Below are 23,084 nucleotides of genomic sequence, written 5' to 3'. Positions count from 1 at the left end.
ATCTCCACCTTCCCCCACTCCCCCCACCCAATTTAATGTGTATATATATATATATATGGCCTATAGAGTCTGATTTGAGTCCCCTAGTGTCCTTCAGTGTGGGTCCATCCACTGGGTCCACAAAGTGTCCCATCCCTGTAAGATGCTGTCTTTCCCCCATTCCAGAAGTCTTCAGTTGCCAAAAGTTCCTTAGGTTGGGTAGGGATTTCTCCCCTTCATTCTAAATCTGCATCCTCATACATACAGACAAGTGTACCTTTCACCCCTCATCAAAGAACTGAACTTTTCACCCCTCATCAAAGAAGCTCCTTGTTACAACAGATGGAGAGTATTACAGAGTTCCAGAACTGGTCAAACCATAGAATAAGTGTCTGTGAGACACGTAATTCTAAGTAGCACATCTTCAATGCAGTTTCTACACATAGGATGAATTGCATCTCTCAACTCTCACCAGAGAAGTTTCCTTATACAGCAGATACTGATTAACATAGAAACCTGCAACTGACCAATGTGCAGAGAATAATAGGCCATATAGTGTTTATCCCTGAATAGGACACCTATTTCAAACCTCTGCCTCTCAAGGCTCAGGGATCATTGAGGAAGAAGAGGCAGAAAGATTGTAAGAGCCAAGGGGAGTGGATGTCCACAAGGAAACAGAGTCTTCCAGATAACTGATCAGTTACTCATATGAACTCATAACAATGATAACAACATGCACAAGTCCCATGCAAGCTCAAACCAGACAATTCTAATATATTTTTATTTTTTAATATTTTATTTATTATTTTTATTTTATGTGTATGAGTGTATTGCCTGCATGTGGGTAGGTGCACCCATGTCATACTGTCCCTGTGGAAGTCAGAAAAGGGCATCAGATCCCGTGGAACTGGAGTTACGATGATTGTTAGCTGCCACGTGAGTGCTGGGAACTGAACCCAGATCCTCTGCAAGACCAGTCAGTGCTCTTAGCCACTGAGCTATCTCTCCAGCCCCTATATTTTTTTAAATCTGTGTTGACAAAGAGACATTCGATAGACAGTAGATACTTTGCTTTCTTAGTAAGGAAAGAACAGCAAGGGTGAGTGTAACTTTTACCTTCTTGTCCCTTTCTTCCTTAAACACGGAATCTGAGACAGTTAAAGCCATGTTTTTACCATAAAATAATCACGAGAGAAACATCAAAATAATTTCAGAGGCAGACTGGAACATTCTTGAGATGGTAACTAAATGCTAGCAATTGCCTATTTTGGGGTTGCTTAGGTAATAAAAAAATAGAACCCTATTTTCTTAAGCTTCTGACTCCAAACATTTTTATCACAGTATAATAATATGAGTTTTACCATTCAAGAAACTCATTTTATCTGTGTAATCCTTAAGGTTCTCATCAGAATTATTCTCATTCCTTCAATGCATGTCTCCCTTAATAGAGTATGAACGCCATAAAACCAGGGCCCATATCCCTCTTGTCAGCAAATCCTTGGAACTAACATAGTGACTCTTAGAAAACAGAAATTGAATCATATTTGGTCAATTGGAAGATATATAATGTATGACTCTATACCACACACTAACTGAAATAGAACCAGTTCTTGCATTAAAGAAGTTCATAGTCTACTGGGAGAGACCAACATGTTTCCATGAACAACACCACAACATCGTAGGAGCCATGCCAAAAACTGAGCAAATACTAAAAAACATAAGGAAAGTAATTATATCTGCTTGATAATTAGGAAAGCACTAAAGAAATATTTAACCAATCAACAAGCACTCATTTCTTTAGAATAACTCTTTATAGTAAGAAAATATCTATAACTTTGTTATATATTTCAGCAGAAAATACATTCTGCTGATGTATTTTAGATATTGTCACCATGCTAACTGAGGCCATCTTAAATGACTTATTTCTAAAATGATCTCTTAGGGTCATCTTTATGCTTATTATGTATATATAAACTCCCTGAAAGTGTTTCAGCAACCAAATGATTCAAGGCTATAATATTATTAATATGGTCATGCTGGCTACATGAAAACCTAAGTGGGAATAGCTGATCATGTTTTGCTTTTTGCCATCTACCACATATTGATATTGGTGATCATTTCCAAATTTTATTTTATTGCATACCTAGCAGAAATCACCAGATCCTTTCATGTTTCTGAAAAGACCTTTGTGGTTGAACTGTCTTAATGTGTAGAGAAGGCTCATATGCCATAAAAGTCAATTTTATTTTCCTATTTCATCTATAGCACAAATAAAAGCATCCTTCATTTAGAAACAACCAGCTTTATAAGCAACCCAAGCACATAACTTTAGCTAAATGGTGCCATCTGGTGACATAAATCTTGTATTAATATATAAAATCCTGAGCAGAGAATGGCATCGAAGTCTATTGATGACATTTATACAAAGTGTCAAACAGGAAATATTTGGTGCTTCCAGCCATGAAACATTCAGTGAATTACACTTAGATTGTGGCAGTTTGATTTGTGGAATTAAACCAATTGTTTGAGTCATGTGTTATGTTTAACATTCTTGATTCTCAAAGTTAAAGACTTGGGTCTAATGGGACTCCCTACCCAACTATCCCTTATTCTGCTATGTTCCATGAGCCTTAGTTGTAGAGATTTGATTGTAGATGTGTCACCTCATACTGGGCCTGGGTGATGCATATGCCTGGAAGACTTTTTTGACATTTACACTTTTAAAGGGACACAAAGAGGGCTAATGCATCCCTCAATTCTCACCAGTGAGGCTTCCATGTACATCAGAGGGCAATGCACATAGAAGGCCACAATTGGCCAACTTTTGGAGAATAAGAGACTGTAGAATGTAGGATGGGACTCCTACATGGAACCTTACCCACCCATGGCTCAGGGACCATTGTGGAAGAGGAGGCGGAAAGATTATAAGAGCCAAAGTTGGTTTATGAACACAGGGAGGTGGAGGCCTCCAGGTCACTGGAGGCTTGCTCATGTGAGCCTGTGGCAGTGGTAGCATCAAGCACAGGACCCATGTCAGCTCAATTAAACAAGAGCCCAAAGGTGAGGTGAAAAATAGATGGCGGGTCATCACTATTGAGAACTATTGGAGAGTGATTGCTGCTGGGTGAAGGAGAGTATGACTTAACACTGGATGGACTGACTAGATGCCAGTGGACGCATTTACAGTGAAGGACATTTGGGTACACCTGAATGAATAGGACTCAGCATGTATGGCAGAATACGTAGGGTTCAGTGGGGGGGTGGGGGAAGCATGGATGGGGGAGGGGTGTCTGTATTTGAGTGGGAAATATATGAAATTTTAAAAAACTCAACACATACACACACACACACAAAGCATCTCCCAGTCAGATCCACTTTCTCACTCTCCCTCAGATCTCTAAGAATTTGGGTAATTCTCAGCATTTCAAGTGCCACTTCCTAAGGGAACTTTCCCTTACACTAAAGTTAAGCCTCTCACTCATAGGACCCTCTATTTCTCTTGTGTATCACTTATTGCAACTATACATATAAACTATTTATGAAATTTTATGTAATTCTTATCTCTAAAGTATATATAACAGAGCTTGACACAGTGTTCCAGTAATAACTTGCAAATGAATTGGTGAAAATGGATGGGGGAATAAATTCCTCTCTTGTGTACCTTCTAACACAAGTCCTGTCAGTGACAAGATACAGATTAATATAAAAGCACCCCTCACAGCCAGGATCTACAGTAATCTCATGATTCTCTGAACTCCTACAGGACTTTGGTCCAACCCCCAGAATTAAGTACTCGATTTTTGTACTTATTTGTACTTTTGTGCACATATGTTAATATTACTTTCCCAGTTTCTCCTTAAGGTCAGGGATTCCAAATTTATAATATCCATCTTCACAAATCTATGTCAATAAATAAATATCATAAATGCTTTGTGAATTATTACGACTCAAACTGTAGTAACTGCAACATCCACAATCCTTCTTTTATTTAAGCAAGTACTGTCAAGGAACATGGCACTCTTTAGTGTCCAAGAACTGAACATTCACACCAGGTGTGGTGGCACACACCTTTAAACCCAGCACTTGAGAGACAGAGACAAGTGAATCTGTGTGAGATCAAGGCCAGCCTGGCCTAAGTAGCAAGTTCCAGGTAAGTTGGGGCTATAGAGCGAAACCATTTCAAGGAGACAGACAGACAGACAGACAGAGAGAAAGAGAGAATTGAGCATTCACTGCTTAAGCCAGTCAAGACTTATTCGAGGAGCCAGTGACATGGCTCAGTGAGAAAGGAATTGCCTAGCAAGTGTGCTACTGCACATGCCTAACAGAAGCATCTCTGTGTAACTGTGCTGTTCTCTATCCATAGGAACATAATTGGCAACAATCAATAAATATTAAAAGGGGAGACCGGGCATGGTGATGTATGTCTTTAATCCCAGCACTCCAGAGGCAGAAGCAGGTGGCTCTCTGTGAATTCAAGGCTAGCCTGGTCTACATAGTGAGTTCCAGGCTAGCTGGGTCTATAGGGAGACCCTGTCACAAAAATGCCAATATACATATAGAGAGGAGGGGGAGATTACTTAAATATTTCAAATAGACTATTTTAAAGAGAAAGTTAGATTGCATGATGATATTTATAAATTTTTAGACTTCTCAGTGGTTTTGGGGGTTTGTTTTTTTGTTGTTGTTGTTTGTTTTTGGTCTTTTTGAGACAGGGTCTTCCTGTAGCCCCAGCTGTACTGGAACTCATTATGTAGACCAGATAGGCCTTAAATTCACTGAGATCCTCCTGCCTCTGCCTCCTGAGTGCTGGGATTAAAGCCATGTGCCACCACACCCAGCAAGATTAGATTTTTCAAAGCACTTATGATGTGTCCCAAAGTGTTAAAGTTCTTTAATCTTGTTAAAGACTAAATCACAATGAAGAAATGTCATTTTCTTCTATGTTCAAGAATAATATTCAATTATTATATTAGTTTCACTGGAAGGCCAAATATCTAATCATTAAGAAAACATGTTCAGCATACCTCAGAATCACCTGAAAGAGTTATTAAAACACTGTGTGCTGAGCCCTTTCCAGAGTTTCCGAACAGTTGATCTGCAGTGAGACTCAGTGCTACCCAAGTTTATAGGTGACTGGAGCTGGTACAAGAACCATAATGTAACAACAGTTTCAAAATTATTCCAAACTGACATAACCATACAGTCCTTTGCATTCACTGTAACCTGTAAGAATTCCTTGACTTCAGAGCTGGAGAAATGACTCAATGGTTAAGAGCACTGGCTGCTCCTGCAGAGGACTCGGCTTCAATTCGCAGTACCCACATGGTGGCTAACAACCATCCCTAACTCTAGTTCCAGGGGAATCCAACACTCTCTTCAGACCTTCATGGGCATTGTACCACATGGGTGCACTCACATACATGCAGGCAATACACTCATACACATAAAATAAAATAATAAATAAAATATTTCTTTAAAAAAGAATTCCTTGTGATGAAAATACACATTACTATTAATAATTAAACTCAATTGCCACAATGTGTTTTCAGTAAGTATTAGTTTGAAATAAAATATTACATTAGGATCAATATAATGGGGTGCTGTAAAGATGACTCAGCAGGTAACAATACTTTCTGCACAAGCGTGATGACCTGAGTTCAAATTCCTAGAACCTACATAAAATGCTAGTGATTTCATGGATTTGTAACTTCAACATTGTGAGAGACAGGGGATTGCTGGGTTTTCTGGCTGCAGCATAACTCCAGATTCAGTGAGAGGCCCTGTGTGAAGGGCATAAGGCAGACAGTGATAGACAGAACACTCTACATCCTCCTCTGGCCTCCATGTATGCACATACACCACACACACATACCTATCATAAACACACTCATACATACACACACGCAATAAAATAACAATTGGTACAATGAGAAATTCACATACTTTTTAAGCTCAAATTAAAGTGTAGTAAAACATATACACATGGATTTTGTGTTCCAACCATCACTATAATTTAATAGTTAAATAATTATTTATATAATGTTTCTGTTGCCCTTCTGAATTGCCTTCCCTCGCCCTTAAGGGTAAGTCCTCTATAGTTCACTGTTGTAGTTTTTTACCTAGAACAATGTCTAATGTATAGTATTTTTAAATAATGGTTATTATATGAATAAAAATTATTGAAGGATTATTATTATTATTATTAAAGATTCACATACTGTCACCCCAAAAATTAATTAAATACAAATCCTAGTCTTACAGATTAATAGTCACAAATTATAGAAGGGGAAGAAATACATGGAATTTATTATAACGCAATATGATACTTTACAGTAATATTTTTTAAAGGCTTTAAAACATAATAAAAGAGCTGGTTAAAGTTTTTGGTAAGAAGGGATGTGGCAGAAGGCTTCAACAGGATGATAAACCCTAATGTGTGCAAATCTACTGCAACACCACTAGCGCTATAATATCAAGCATTCAAAGGGTTCTCCTTATGTAAATGAAAAATATTCTAGTCTAATGCAAAGTCTAGAATGTAAGATTTAATGGTCTGCATAAAATAAGATGAGTACTTTTCTAAGTTGTCACTACTGGCAGACTTTTCAAGAAACATTATAGTTCACTAGATCTTCTAATGCTTTCCAAAGAATTATCTCTCATACAATATAATGAAAGAAAGTGATATATTATAAAAAACCAAACTAAGTTTTAACAAGGAGATAAAAATCAGAAAAATATACATATGGTTCTTATTACACAATGACTAGAGTATAACATAAACTATTTGTTAGTTATAAAAACAAAGTATATGTAATATGTTACATACCTGAAAATAAACTACCCATTATCTTAGTAAAATAATTTTCACAAATAATTATCGTGGCAATATATATATACTTAAATTTTCAAAGTAGATCTGGTTGTGGAATATAAATATTCCACCTTTCTTCTTTACCAACTAAATGAAGAATAAATGACCTAATACAGTGGCTTGAACATCTTAATGTTTTAGCTATTGTACAGTTAAAAGACTGAGTTTGTAAAACGTCATGGAATTTCAATTCACTTACATTCAAACTCTGGAAAGCATTGATACTGTAATTACTATACAACTGTGATTATCCATTGGATGATTTTTTTTTTCTTAGCAGTACCACAAGATGTCACCCTAAGCCTAACATCCAAAAGTATAGCTTCTAATATATTAATAATAAACTGACTCATTTTTTTACATGTAATGCTTTTTAAAATTATGTTAAAACTATAACATTGTAACACATCGATAAGTATATTAATATTTTAAAACATTAATAAAAATATTTTCAAGATTAAGTTCCATAAACTCCTCTTTGTAGTTTTTTATCAATAACCACCAGCACAAAAATATGATGAAATGCAGTAGACTCATAATTTCTTTTAATATGTATTGTGATACTGAATAGCATGCACAAGGTACAAGTTCCTAGCACTGCAAACAGATAAGTAGATAAACAAAATAAACTATATTAAATGAAGATTTTTTAAAGAAAATGTTTAGTGTGCTGGGAAGAATAATTGCATACTTATATCTTTTGATAGTTATCCTTCTCTCAAAATATTATGAAGAAAATAATTAAGAGCTATCTACATAAATGCAAAAGATGTATGGATAAAAATCACATAAGTAAATCACGTTCTTGTTTTATTTTAATGAACAGTGATAGATAACTTTCAAAGATTTTACTCCACATGAGCTACTGATAAATGAAAATCAAAACTAATAATACAGGAACCGTAGAAGCAATCAGGAAGAAAGTTTATCACACAGTTATCACTTTCCATACTTATCAGATCTGCTATTTGTCATAAAAATAATGATAAAAATTTTTTATTTATCATAAAAAATATCTTACCATTGACTTTTATATTCATTACTTTCTTCATTTAAAAATCTCCAAGATTAGCATATATTACTTTAATAATCAGATAAAATTTGCTATTACCTTGGGGAGTTTTTTTAAGAACATGACGAAGAATTACTAAAAACAGCCTTTAAAAACATAACACAGCTAGATAACATAGCCAACTATGTTAATGTTTTTATTTGGGAGGTCATTATGATAATAAAGTGATTTTTTATTAATAAAGTAAAAGATATTATTTCTATATCAATGTTTTCCATCTGTACAGAAAGGATTTGGATTCCTGGTTCTGTGTAAATATCATAGCCCTTGCCTCAGGAACTGTTTAATTTCATTATCTATTTGTGTTGGCTCATCATCACTATGAGTCCTGTTTATAAAATTAGTGAGGATTCATTCACAGCATTATTTCTATGCACTTTCTATTAAATATCAGACCAATGGATAAATCCACAATCTTTCATTATTTACAATGAAAAAGGGGTATTCATGATGGGGGGGGAGCATAGATTATAAACAATATCTTATTATCAATGGCTTCCTATCTATGTTTTTATAAAGATATTAATCTTCAGGATACACTTGACTACATGATTTTCTTTGGAGTCCTTAAAGAAATTACACAGTGAAAAAGTCATGAATAATGAATTAGTTGTTAATATTTTGCTACCCACACAGATTCAATTTAAAAGAATGTTTTTATGTATAGTGCTCCATTTCTCGTACTTGGGTTTAATCCCAAAATGACTTGAAAAGACCAACCAAAGCAAATATATTCATGCAAATCCTGTACTGGAATAACTTACATAACAGCTTTTTACAGATTACTACTGTCTCTCATTTTAGTAGAGAAATCCAAGCCATATGATAGGTTCTTGGCCAACATATTTCTCATTCACTTAAACTAATGGCAAAATATAGTTGCTGATCAGTCATTTGTCTCTTTATCCTCTAGGTAATGGTGTTATCAACTGATTTCATTTTCAAAACATAGAATTATTTAAATTACCCAACAATACTCTTCCTACAGCAAGCTCTCAGAAGCTCAAGCTCTCAAAAGATATAGCCAGTCTTAACTAAACACATCAGGAGAATCAATTTAGATACACTGCCATTTGCCTAATGGACTTTGTGAATCATCAACCAAATGACTATTAATATTTAATTCAGAAGTTTGCGGTTTAAACTGTTCTGTAAAATACTATCCTCTAATGACAATGTTTATTTAAATTCTGAAAGACTCCATTTAGAGCTGTTTTTATTTAATGCTAGCTAAGACGATTAGTTACTTGTGTCATTAATTCTTGCCAGTTACAATAGATTAAAGAAATTAACCCACAAGCAAAATAATCTTTTAAAGCTGTTTATTTCTATTTACATTCAATAAATTGATTTTCAAGTTTTCAAAACTTAATGAGTTTTTAATTATGCTGAAGCTATAATATTAGGGAGGTTATCAATAAGTATATGTATAATTGGATATAAGTAACATATGAAGTAAAATAATAAATAAAACCTTTTAAGATTAAACTTCACAAATTCCTCTTTGTAGACTTTCTATCAATAGCCACCAGAATTAAAAAGCAATGGAAGTATCTAGTATATTTCTAGTTATTTCTTTTTAAAATGCATTATGCTACAGCCTAACATATACCAAGTGCTGAGCTCAATTCCTGCCAATGCAAAGTGCTGAGCTCAACTCCTACCACTGAAAAGTGCTGAGCTCAATTCTTACCACTGCAAGTAAATAATCAGATGATTATATTAAATTAAGCATACTTTATTGAATGGAATTTTTAATGTGATATTTGTTATTTTTGTTGAGGGGAATATTTATTTATACCAAATGCTAGTTATTTTGTCCTCTTAAAATGTCTTAAAGAAAACAATTAAAAGTTATCTAAATAAAGGTAAAACATGCATGTGTAAAGCTATAAATAAATAAATCATAGCCTTTATTTTCTTCATGGTCTTTAAACAAGAGGTTTAAATTAGTTAAATTCATGACATTGATAGGCATAAAATTTTTCACCAATATATTTTTTTTAATTCTAAACCTAAATTTTCCTAATAGAAGTAAAAATGAAGACAAATTCTCTTTAATTTTTCTGAGAATGAAAGCAGAACTCTCCTTATGAGCAGAATGTGACCCACTAGTTTGTGTTAGAAAATTCATTCCCTAGAGAAAAATAACTTTTCTGTCCATCCTCAACATTTTTCCAATTTTTACTTAATTTTATTTTGTGTGTATGAATGTTTTGCTTGCATGTATGTAAGTACACCATGTGTGCGGAATGTCCAGATAGGCCAGAAGAGGGCCCTGGATCCTTGGAACTGGAGTTACGGATGATTGTTAGCTGCCCATGTGGGAACTGAACCAGGGTCCGCAATAAGAGCAGCCAGTGCTCTTAACCACGAGCCCTATGTCTAGCCCCCACCCTCAAATTTTCACAACAAACTATTCAGTTTTTAATCTATGTAAATGTTTTCTATATAAAATATTCTAATATTGGTATTTTTCAATAACCTATTCCTCACTTCTATTTTATAACAATTGCTTTTTAAGTTAAACGTTGAGTAAGAATAAGGAAAGAAATCATCTTTCCTTTCGAGTAATAAGGAAAATTACCCAATTTGAAACTTAGTTGACATCAGGATCTATGACAGTATTCAACCTGTTAAGTCCAAATCTGACCATTGAGACTACAAATGATTTTTGGAATACATACCCAGCAAAGCTTGAAATAAGCTGCTCTTAAAAATACTCATGACCTTTTTCACAGCATTTTTCAGCAGTTGCTCCTCTGGTTTTCTTAATTTTTGGCAGTATTCTTCCAGTAATAACAAAGCTCGGTCAGTATCTGAAAAAACATATTTTTTTAATTCTACCATATGGTCCTAGAAAAACCATAAACTAAATTCATCTATTCTTTAGCTGTGTTCCTAATTTCATGACACAAACGATTTAGAAAATGATAATACACCCCATGAATTACCACATAAAACTGATAGTTATATTCGAAGCTCAATTCCAATAACTCACTTTTGTTTCCTTATAGTCTTATCTTCCAAAAGAATCTGCAACTGTGAAACAACACGACAAAAATATACTGCTGGCCACATGTTCACATAACATGATTCCTTTTGTCCAAAAAACAACCCCAAAAATTCTCTATGACCACTTGCAAAATAATATCAGATTCTTAACATATTTGAGGCCTCATCCCCACAACAAATTCATAACCCACATTTCAGCCTTATTTCACACTTTGCGCTCCACCACCTTCAAACACAGTACCCCAGCCACACCACTACTCACTTTTCCTTTCCATGTCCCTCTACATGTATGCACACCCTTACTCTGTGTTTTCACCTCTCTGTTTGTCTTGGTTCTTATTACCCTCTGTACTAAGAAATTCTACCTAACATCACTCTCTCTCCCAAGAATCAGTGTTCTATATTGAAACTAGTTGTTTGTTGACCGCTAGATCTGGATCTGATACCTACTTAGCAGCTATGTATAACCGGAAACATGTTACTTAACCTCTCAGAGCTTCGGTTTTCTCACATGTATTAGTAATAAATTAAACCATGTATAATAGTCCTTAGCACAATGTCTAGTACATAGAAAGCAACTGATAAGTCAACTGAAAACCTACCTTCCCTTAATTTGGGACTCATTCAGATGCTTACTCTTTCATAAAGTAACTCTGATGCTTAAAATTAATCACAACTTCCCCCTTTTCCACCAGTTTCTGCATACATGTATTATAGGCATTCTTAGCATATTCCATGTAATATACAGTAAAATGTCATGGATATTATCCTCATCTCTAAAAAAACCAAACAGCTTCAGATGCCACCGGAGCAACACTTTTTGCAGGTAATGGGTAAAATTTGTCCTTAAATTTTAAAGGCTCAATTTCTCCTCCAACCTCCCACGTTAACAAATATGCTGAAATATAATAATAGGTTATATCTACTAAGCACTTTTTTTCTATACTTTTTTTCCTACATGAAACATTACTTTCTCCTGAGCTTCAATTCTTATTCCCCACAATCTTTCTCAGTTGACGGCACTTAATGTTTTAACAAAAATCCAAAGACAGCATACACTGACGTAGCTGAAACTGTTCCCATATTTTGGCCTGTCTATCACTATGGATGAAATGCTGTGCTTCTCTAAAAAGCAAAGCCCTCTACTAGAGATGGAATTTAGACTCTCTCTTAATCCAGGATGTTGTTCCATTATCATTTTTCTTATTCTTTCAATCATTCGCATAAGCATGAAAATAAACTAAAATATCAGTGGCTTTTTAAAATATACCTTGATTCTTCCCTTTTCTATAACTACCTACAATTCCCATTTGCCTGTTCTACTTTACAGAAAAAAAAACTTCAAATATTTATTGCCTCTGCTTCATTTCCTTTCATTTTCATTGGATACTATTCTAACCAGACCTTCCTATAGTTTCACTCAATAACTCTTATCAATGTCACCTCTCATCTCCATATTAACAAAGCCAGTGGTCAATTCTTGGTTCAGTTCTTGACCCATCAGTAGCCTTTCATACTGCTGCACTCCTGAAAACACTTCACCACTAGACCTCTAAGCAGCAGTGTGATGGTAAATGTTTAACGGGTTCTCCAGGTAAAAAGGAAAATGTGTGTACCTACACACATATATGGCTTTATTATAAATTTACAAATGTGAGGATAAGATGTCTAATTTTTACAATAAATTTTGTTAGTCGATTCTCACGAATTTTTTTAACTTTTTGTAATCATAGGCAACTTAGGTCTGGAATTGATGGAGTAATTATAACATAAATATGGGCTCTATAGTTTAGATCTGAAGCATTACCTAAAGACCCCTGTGCTAAAGGCTTGGTCATCATGCCATGGCACTGTTGGGTGGTGACGGGACCTTTAAGAGGTAGGATCTAGTTGGAAGAAACTAAGTCATTACGGCCATGCCTTTCATTGGACACTGGGACCCCACTCTCCTCACTTTTCTTCACTTTTCATGTGCCATGAGGTAAAGAAACCTAGACCACGTGATTTCCCCATGGTACACTAAACCACCATGGCCCAAAGCAACAAGCCATGGAGCTGTGGGCTGAAACCTCTGAAACTGTGAACCCAAATAGCTTCTCCTCTTTCTAAATTGATTTATCTCAGGTATTTGTTGCAGTGATAGAAAGTTGAAAGTTGGCCAATTTTTTACACATCAATTACTCATTAATCAAAATTAATCATAAATGATGATCTCAATTTTTCATTATGTGATTGTTGATGAGTCAGATAATTTTTGAGTACTACATACAACAGCTGCAGGTAATATGCTTTGACTTTCATTTACATTGTTAGTATTTTCCTTATCATTTTAAATAAATCAAGCCCCAATTTATTGCACTTGCAATCTTCAAGGCATAAATATTACCACCACAGCCAACTTCAATCTGCCAACATGTCATCACTAAATACAGACCTGGGAAGAGATGTACAAAATGTCATTATATAGATTTTCCATCATATGAACTCAATGGATGGAACATGAAGCATAGAGAGAATCTCACAATTAAAAATAATTAGGAATTGATGAGCTAAATGAGGTGTTTGTATTTCTAGTATAATTCTTTTGATTTAAGGTTATGGGTCATTTCAAACAGCTATTTAACAACTAGCTTATAAATTTGCTGAACATTTAACCATCAACTCTCACAAGCAGGAATGAGTCAAATCCAGCTCATCACAGCTTCCAGGACAGTGTTTTCTTCTAAATTTGTCATCATAAAGGCAATCACTTCTAAATCACTTCTACTTATTGTGCAAGCCAGGTGGACCTCAAATTTGCTGTTTCCCAGCCAGCCTTAAACTTACTATGTAGCTTAGATCTGGAACTCCTGACCTCCAGCCTCAGCAACCCAGATGCTAGGATTAAGGGCATGCCCCAACACACCCACTTTGATACAGGCTCTTACACTTCTTCTCTTGCTTAACCTACTCCAACCACAGTCCTTTTTATTTTTCTCAAATTCATCAGGGACTCTGCAACCTCAAGGCCTTGCTATTTTGCCAAAGCACTCTTCTTTCAGATATCCTCTACTTCTTTCTTTTTGCTACTTACATTTCACTTTAGCAGTGAGGGAAACAAAATTTTCTCCCTTGAAAGAGCTGAGAATATGGTCTGAAGATGTAGCTTAGTTGAGAGCCTGCCCTGAGTTTGAGTCCCAGCACTATATAAAAGCAGACAGGTTTTAATTTGTATTTCCCTAGTGATTAAGGATGCTGAACACTTTTAAAGTATTTTTGCCTCTCGCCATCACCTGGTCCCCCTTCTAGCCTTGGGCCCAGAACCAGTTTTTCTCCTTCCACCCCAGATCTCTGGACTACCCTCTTAGTCCAGATCCTCCCACTGCATTCAGACCAGCTCAATTTTTCAGTCTAGTTTGTTAGGCCCTCCACAGGCTGTCCCCACCATCACCACTTTGCCCTTGGGGTCCAGAAAACAGCCTTCTATCTTGGCAAGTCAGTGACCCTACTCACTGTGCCTTGATTCCCCCTGTAGTCTGAGCAGCTCTACCCTCTCCCAAAAACCCAGTCCCCCTTCTAGCCTTGGGCCCAGCCCAGCTTTTGCTCTTTCTTCCCCAGATTGGTGGATTATTACCCTCTTCACCCTGACCTATCCACTGAGTCCTGATCCCCTGCATCCAGACTAACTCAACTTGTCATCTTTGTCTATTAGACCCTCCACAGGCTGTCACACACCCCCACTATGTGCCCTTGCCCCCGCATCTGCCTGCCACAGACTTGCCTACTACCCAGACATCCAAATGCCCAAACAGCAGCACAAAAACACAAATAATATGAAAAAAAAAACAAGGGAATACATCCCCCCCACAAAGCCCACCAGCCCTACAGAAGTGTACTACAATGAGAACCACCCTGATGAACCTCCCAATGCAGAATTTAAAAGAACAATCATAAGTACAATCAAAGAACCTAAAGAATACACAAACAACTCAAAAAAAAGATGATTGGCAGAAACTTGTGACAGAGACTCAAGAAAATATAAATATGTGGCTGAATGAAATAACAAAAAATTCAGGACTTGAAAAGTCAATTCATAAAAGAGATAAAATAAAAGCCGGGCATGGTAGCACACACCTTTAATCCCAGCACTAGGGAGGCAGGGGCAGGTGGATCTCTGTGAGTTCAAGGCCTGCCTGGTCTACATAGTGAGTTCCAGGACAGCTGGGGGAGAGAGAGAGAGAGAGAGAGAGAGAGAGAGAGAGAGAGAGAGATAAAATATCAAGGCTGGATGACAAAGTGGAAGAACTGGACTCCTAAGGTTGGTTTTTTTTTGTTTTTGTTTTTGTTTTTGGTCATTTTGAGACAGGATCTCCCTGTAGCCCCAACTGTCCTGGTACTTACTATGTAGACCAGGCAGGCTTTGAACTCACAGAGATCCACCTGCCCCTGCCTCCCTAGTGCTGGGATTAAAGGCATGTGCTACCACACATGGCAGCAAAGACTATTTTTTTAAAAATGTTAAAAAACACAGGAATGGAATATGCAGGAAATATGAGATACCATGAATAGACCAAATCTACACATCATAGACATACAGAAAGGAAAAGAATTTCAAGTCAATTGTATTAACCAGATCTTCAACAGGATTATAAAAGAAAACATCCCCAAATTCAGGAAAGACCTACACAAATACAAGAAGTACATAGAACACCAATTAGACAGCGTCAAAACAGAAACTCCCCACAACATATCATAGTAAAAACACTAATGTATAGAACAAATAGAGTGTGCTGAAAGCTGCTGGAGAAAAACAAGACACATACAAAAGAAAACCCATCAGAATTTCAGCTGACTTCTCAATGCAAATTATGAAAGCCAGAAAAGCCTGGACCAAAGAAGTACCAGTTCTAAATGACAATGGATGTCCAGCTGGAATACTTTACCCAGCAAATCTATCTATCATAGTTAAAGGGGAAACAAAAGATTTCCATGACAGGAATAGGCTGAAAGAGTTCATGTCCACCAAACCAGCCCTACAGAGAATACTGGAAGCAACACAAAGGACTGAAGATAGAAATGACTATATCAAGAGGCTACAAAAAGAAAACAAAGGAAGGTACAATAACAGAAATACAAAATAGAAGGAAAAACACAAAATGACAGTAACCAATACACAGCTTTCAATAACAACTCTACATTTCAATGGCCTCAACTCCCCAGTCAAAAGATATAGACTAGTGGAAGGGATTAAGAAACAAAATCCATCTTTTTGCTGTCTAAAAGAAACTTATCCTGGCCGGGTGTGGTGGCACACGCCAGCACTTGGGAGAGGCAGGAGGATCTCTGTGAGTTTGAAGCCAGTGATGGAATCAAATTAAAGCCACCCCCAGATCAAAGTGGATTCAAACCAAGTCCCCCAGGCAAAAGAAAGTACAAGGAAGTAAAATAAAAAAATAATTCTAACTGCTGAGAAAAAAACTGACCTTTTCATGCTCCTTGCACAAGCTGAAAATCACCCGAAACTTCCCCCTCCAACTGCTGCCGGCCCCCTCCCACTGCTGCCGGTTCTGGTTTGTGGTTTTTGCCTTTAAAAGTAGCCTGTAAGCTGAGCTCGCTGCTGCTGCTCTCTCTCCGAGTGAGGCAGGAGCCCATCTGCGCAAACGATTAAATCCTCCTGCTTATTGCATCTCCTGGTCTTGGGACTGAGTCATTGGGGTGTGACCTTCCGTGGACGTTGGGTACCCCAGAGCGGGGGTCCAACACCAGCCTGGTATACATAGCAAGTTCCAGGCCACCTGGGGCTACAGAGAGACCCTGCCTCAAAAAGACAAAAAAAAGAAGAAAATGAAGGAGGAGGAGGAGGAGGAAGAAGAAGAGAAACTCATCTCATCTTCAAGGATAGGCACTTCTTTAACTACCTTAGGGTTAAAGAAGGAAAAAAATATTCCAAGCAAATGGCACTAAGAAGCAAACAGGTACTGCAAGTCTAATATCTGACAAGTGGTAAGAATTAGCAGCTCTATCAGATACAAGCTACCCTACATCACTCATGGCTGATGACTGTCTTCTGTTCAGTTTAACAGTATTTCTCTTACTGCTCTCTCTCCATTTCCTTTAGATGTAAAATTTTCTGGGTTTTTTTTCTGGTATTTTTTGTTGTTTTGTGTGTGTGTTTGTTTGTTTGTTGTTTGTTTGTTTGTTTTGAGACATAGTCTCCTTGTAGCCTGACCTGGCCTGGAACTTGCTATCTAGATCCAGCAGCCTCACAGAGCTCTACCTGCCTCTGCCTTCTGAGTGCTGGTATTAAAGGCATGAGCCACCACCAATATGAGAAAGCCAAATATCATCAGTCAAATTTAACTTAATCAAAACTATCCTAAGTCATCTCACAAGCAAGCACTCAGAGATAAATGATAAGAAAGGATTCTCAAAAGAAATGTAACACACAAAGATATCCCAATTTTCCTGAGAAGAGACCTCTTTGTAGAAATCTTACAGGCCAGAAGAGTGGCATGAGATTGTCACTGTACAGAAAGAAAGCAACTCAACCAAGAGCACTGTGCTCAGCATGTTTATCCTATAGGTATGAATGAGGGAGAGAGACTTTTCCAAAAAAAAACCTGAGAGATCATATCTGGAGGATCTTCAAACTCAACATAATAGCTATGAAGAAAGCACAGAATGATATAAAACTCCCTGTTTAAGGTGATGAGACCCTATCTCAAATAACTATAAATAAATAAATAAATAAATAAATAAATAAATAATGGTGCATAAACCATTCATACCTTCAGTATGAGGATTTAAAGATAAAACAATAAAAAATAATGAAACTATATTAATATGTTAAGAGCTATGTAATATGGAAGGACAGAAAATTGGATATCAGGGCTGGTGAGATGGCTCAGTGGTTAAGAGCACTGGCTGCTCTTGCAGAAGACCCAGGTTCAAATTGCAACATCCACATGGCAGCTAACAACCATGTGTAACTCCAGTTCCAGGGGTCCATTGCCCTCTTCTGTCCACTGCACAAGACAGATGCACTTACATACATGCAGGCATAATACTCATACACATAAAAATTAATAAGTAAAAAAAATTAAAAGAAAATTCGATGTCAAAAATTCAAAATGTTGAGAGAAATGTAGTGCAAATGGAGAGTTTAGGATATTTCCTCTTGGTTCTTTTGCTTCCTTGATTGTGTCTCCTCATAATGAATATGTTGTTTCAAAATTAATTAAGTTGGATGTTGGGTTTGGTGGGATGCCCCTTTGAAACCCAGCCCTCAAGAGGCAGAGACAAGTGGATCTCTATGAGATCAAGGCCAGTCTGGTCCACATAGTGACTTCAAGGTAGGTGGAGACTAGGAAGACTCTGTCAAAAAAAAAATTAAGTTGGAATGATTAAAAGGATTTTTGTAAATCTCATGGTAACCACAGTGCAACAATATCTATGATAGACATACCAAAAATAAACAAGATATCAAATCACACTGCTAGAGTAATTCACTTACCCATATAGGAACACTATAGAAGTAATAGATTGGGGGAGTGGGGAGTCAGGCAGGCAAAACTAGAAAATGAATTATATAATGGCTGTAATAACACCTTATTGATAATTAACTTAAATTTAATTAAATCTTCCAAATACAAAACATAGTTTTATGGACAAAATTTTAAAAGACAACTCTACTCTCACTCTCCAGTATAACCCTCCCTAAGGCCCACTATTGGGAGGCAACTAATGTGCAGTTTGTAAACGAAGCCAAATACATATGGCTGGAGGGGTCATAGATCCCACAGTAAAACCTACTTTTGCCACATACCCAGACCAAAGTAATTTCTTTATTCTAAATATACATTCTCATATTTACAAACAACTGTACCTTTGACCCCTCATCAAAAAATCTTTTTACAACAGATGAAGACTATTACAGAATTCCAGAACTGGTCAAATACAGAAAACAAGTATCTTTTGTTTTTTTCAAGATAACTATTTATTTTTTATTTTATTTTATTTTATGTGTATGCGTGTATTGCCTGCATGTAGGTAAGTGAACCCATGTCATGCAATGCCACAGAGGATACAAGAGGCTGTTGGATCCCCTGGAACTGGAGTTATGGACAGTTGTTAGTTGCCAGGTGGATGCTTGGATTTGAACCCTAGTCTTCTGCAAGAATAGTCAGTGTTCTTAACCATTGAGCCATCTCTCCAGCCCCGAACATGTATCTTTGAGACACATCTTCAATGCAACCTCTACACACAGGATAAATGCATCTTTTAACTCTCACCAGAGACATTTCCTTATGCAGCAGATGGTGATTAACACAGAGACCCACAATTAGCCAATGTACAGAGAACAGGAGACCACAGACTACTTATCCCTGAATAGGACACGTATTTCAAATGTCTGCCTCCCAAGGCACAAGGATCAATACAGAAGAGGGAGTGGAAAGATTGCAAGAGCCAGAGGTGGTGATGACCACAAGGAAATAAGAGCCTTCCAGGCAGCTGGTCATTTACTCATATGAACTCACAGCAATGGTGACAGCATGCACAAGTCCTATGCAAGATCAAATCAGAAAAAAAACATCCAGCATAGACATAAGAAAGTGGGTAAGAAATTAAACACAAACTATGGAACTTTTGGAAACTGATGGCTGCTGGGAGACAGAAAGTCCTAAAGGGTTGGGACTCTTGGTGGGCCCAGTGGATGGATCCACATTGGAGGACACAAATCATACTCTATAGGTCAGATAGATGATTGACTGATGATAGATAGATAGATTAGATATATAGATGATAGACAGATGATAGATATATAGATAGAAAGATAGATGATAGATATGAAGATAGATGATAGATGATAGATAGATAGATAGATAGATAGATAGATAGATAGATGATAGAGATGATAGATAGATAATAGATAGATAGATGATAGATAGATGATAGAGATGATAGCTAGATAGATAGATAGATAGATAGATGATAGATAGATAGACAGATGAGAGATAGATGATAAATAGATGATAGAAGATAGATCAAAGTTAAACCACATATACATACAAAAGTTCATTAAAATGGAAGCAGGGCAGTGGGGAGAGGTGCAGAGAGGAGAGGGAATCTAAATGCCATCAAACTATATTGTATGAAAATTGAAAATTTTTGATAATTTGTTTCATTTTGTTTTGTTTTTGGTGTTTTTGAGACAGGATCTCCTTGTAGCCCCAGCTGTCCTGGAACTCACTATGTAGACCAGGCTGGCCTTGAACTCACAGAGATCCACCTGCCTCTCCCTCCCGAGTGCTGGGAATGAAGGTGTGTGCCACCACGTCTGGCAAATTTGATAATTTTTTAATTCACTAATGAAAGATATGCTAAATTTAAAAAGATTCAACTCTATATTGCTTACAAGAAACTCATTTCACTTCTAAAAACATACATAGATTGAAAGTAAAGGAATAGAATGAGATATTTAATACAAATGGCACTCAAAATAAAGAACAATTCATATCAAATAAAATAGAGCAAAGCAATAAAAAAAAAGAGGGAACTGAAGTGATGGCTCAGTGGTTAAGAGCACTGGCTGCTCTTGCAGAGGCCCTGGGTTCAATTCCCAGCACCCACATGGCAGCTAACAACTGTTCATAACTCAGTTCCAGGGGAATCTGACACCCTCTTCTGACTTCCACAGGCATTGAACAACATGGGTGCAGTTAGATACATGCAGGTGGTACACTCATACACAAAAAATAAAAATAATTTTTAAAAAATTAAAGCGGGGGCTGGAGAGATAGGTCAATGGTTAAGAACACTGGCTACTCTTGCAGAGGACCCTGATTTGATTCCCAACACCCACATGGTGGCTAGCAACTGTCTGTAAATCAAGTTCCAGGGGAATCCAATGCCCTCTTCTGACCTCCATGGTCATTGCACAACATGGGTACACTTAAATACAAGCAGGCAATACACTCATACACATAAAATAAAAACAATAAATAAAATATTTGTAATTAAAGCAGAAAAATTCACATTATATAACCATCATGGGATCAATTCAACAGGAAGAAATAAAAATTCAAGATATATATGCACCCAGTATTGGAGGACATAAAAACAAAAAGCAAATATCCATAAACCTGAAGGCAACAGAGACTCCAATATAATAATACGTGGAGCCCTAACTTCAGCACTGGAAAGACCATCCAGATAGAAAATTAACAAAGAAATGTTAGCATTAAGTTGTACCCTAGGTGACATAGATTTAGCAGATACCTACAGAACACTGCTTCCAACAGCTTCTACTCAACATTGTTCTCATCATCACATGGAACATTTTCCAGAATAGATCATGCAATAAGCCACAAAATTAAGTCTCACCAATTTTAGAAAACGGAAATGAAGCTGAGAGTATCTTCTTTTAATACAATGCAATTAAGAAATCAGTAGAAAGAAAAGCTTTGGAAACTATATAACTGTATGTAAATTAAACACCTTACTTTTGAACAACCAATGAATAAAGAAATAAATCAATAAAAATTTTTAAATTTTTTTTGAAAAAAAATGAAATTAAGGCACAGCATAACCAAATACATGAAAGAGGGCAAAAGCAATGGTAAAAGTGTTGGGGACCTCTGTTGTGTAAAGTAGAAGTTTCTTCATGTCCGGATAGCTCACGAGCTCGGAGCCATATGCAGAGACTCCTTTCACAGCAGGGTGTCTTCCCGGCATTTTTCCTGACTCATTTGTGAAGTAGCAGCCACAGGAATGTAGCCTCCGGCTCTGTAACTATTAGGCTTTCCTGTGTGATTTTCAAGCAGTTTGGCAGCCTGGCGGGAGCCCATTTCCACATGCAAATGAGACATCCCCAAAGTACCTATCAGCTGAAGCTTTTACCACTGCCCCCACGGCATAAAGTTCCCTGATTCCCCTCAATAATTGAAGGAGCTGGATCACTCTGGGACACTGAGGCTTGGAGCCATGCAGAGCCATTGAATAAAGAGCTGTAACACTGAGTCTGACTGAGGTGAGTCTTGTCTCACTGCCTATGATCCAGCCTTCCCGGGAAGAGCTGTCTTTCTGTCACTGACTCACGGATCCCAGCTTTAGCCGCCCTCACACTCTCCCGCGTGATCCAGCGGCCAGTGGATTTCGCATCTTGAGGAAAGTGAGCGGGTGAAATTAGGGCGGGACTCGCTGGGCAAAGCCCCAGCAGCAGAGAGCCACGGAAGACGCAGGGAAGCAGCGCAGGAGCAGATACCCGTGCACCCCACATCTGGCACCCAGCGCACCCCATATCTGGTGCCCAACGTGAGAGCCTCTGAACCTCGTGCCAGCTAGGAGCTGGCACCCACTGAAATGCAGAATTCGTAAGTATCCCTCCCCAACAAGAGGGTAATAAAAATCTCTTCTAAATTTCCTCCTTTTTTTTCCGGTCTGAAGTCTTCGCGTGGGACTGCTAGGGACAGAGAGACAACTGAGGCTTCCTGGTCAGGGCTACTCCCTGATGTTGGCTTAAGGTTTCTCTGAACCACTAATGGACCCCAACTGCCTGTACAGGTGTAGACAAAAGACCTCTATCTTTATATCTTTCTAATATCAAAACCTGGTGACGCAACAGCCAGTTACCATAGGGCGGCCACCAGCTCCTTAAATTTGCAGGAAGGCCTGTGCTGGAAGCCAAAGTGGAATACCCTGAAATTTTAATTTCAGGAACGTTCCCTTGGGGACCATTACTTCACCCCACTTTTTCTATCTCAACACTGCTAGGAAAATCCCCAAAGTTCCTTAAAGTCAGCTTCTAAGGCAGATTTCTCTAGTCAGCTCTGTTACCCTGCCCCAGGGCATTCAAACCACAGCTGAAACTGGTTAAGTGAAAATTTAAATTAACAAGCCCCTGCCGAGCACCTGGTAATTCACGTGGCTCATGGCCAGATTTAAAAGTAGCACTTTTTTTTCTGCAAACTTAGAGGCTTGTGACTTGCCACGATGCTCCAAGCCCTCTAGTGTCAGACTGCTGTAAAAACACCTCCCTTACAATGGGGAATTCAGCATCACACCAGAAAAAAACACCAAATTTGTTCTATTAAAACCCTGCTCAAATCTAGAGGACTTAAAATTTCCAAAGAGGAAAGCTTAAAATTTTGGAATGAGGTGTAT

General features: G+C 37.3%; 1 protein-coding gene across 3 annotated transcripts in view; it reads right to left on the bottom strand.

Annotated features, from left to right (window-relative positions):
* The window catches only part of Dlg2 (discs large MAGUK scaffold protein 2), a 2,328,307-nt gene that overhangs the window by 2,280,785 nt on the left and 24,438 nt on the right, over positions 1–23,084 (bottom strand). For all 3 annotated transcript variants that reach the window (XM_008844185.2, XM_029568893.1, XM_008844178.2), the window contains exon 2: positions 10,616–10,747. In XM_008844185.2, the coding sequence (XP_008842407.2) occupies positions 10,616–10,747 (132 nt within the window). The remainder of the gene's footprint in view (positions 1–10,615; positions 10,748–23,084) is intronic.

This window comes from Nannospalax galili, unplaced genomic scaffold (assembly GCF_000622305.1).
Source record: "Nannospalax galili isolate Female #2095 unplaced genomic scaffold, S.galili_v1.0 scaffold278, whole genome shotgun sequence".
Classification (NCBI taxonomy): Eukaryota; Metazoa; Chordata; class Mammalia; order Rodentia; family Spalacidae; genus Nannospalax; species Nannospalax galili.
Note: the sequence above shows the minus strand (reverse complement) of the source record. Positions and strands in the feature narration are given on the sequence as shown.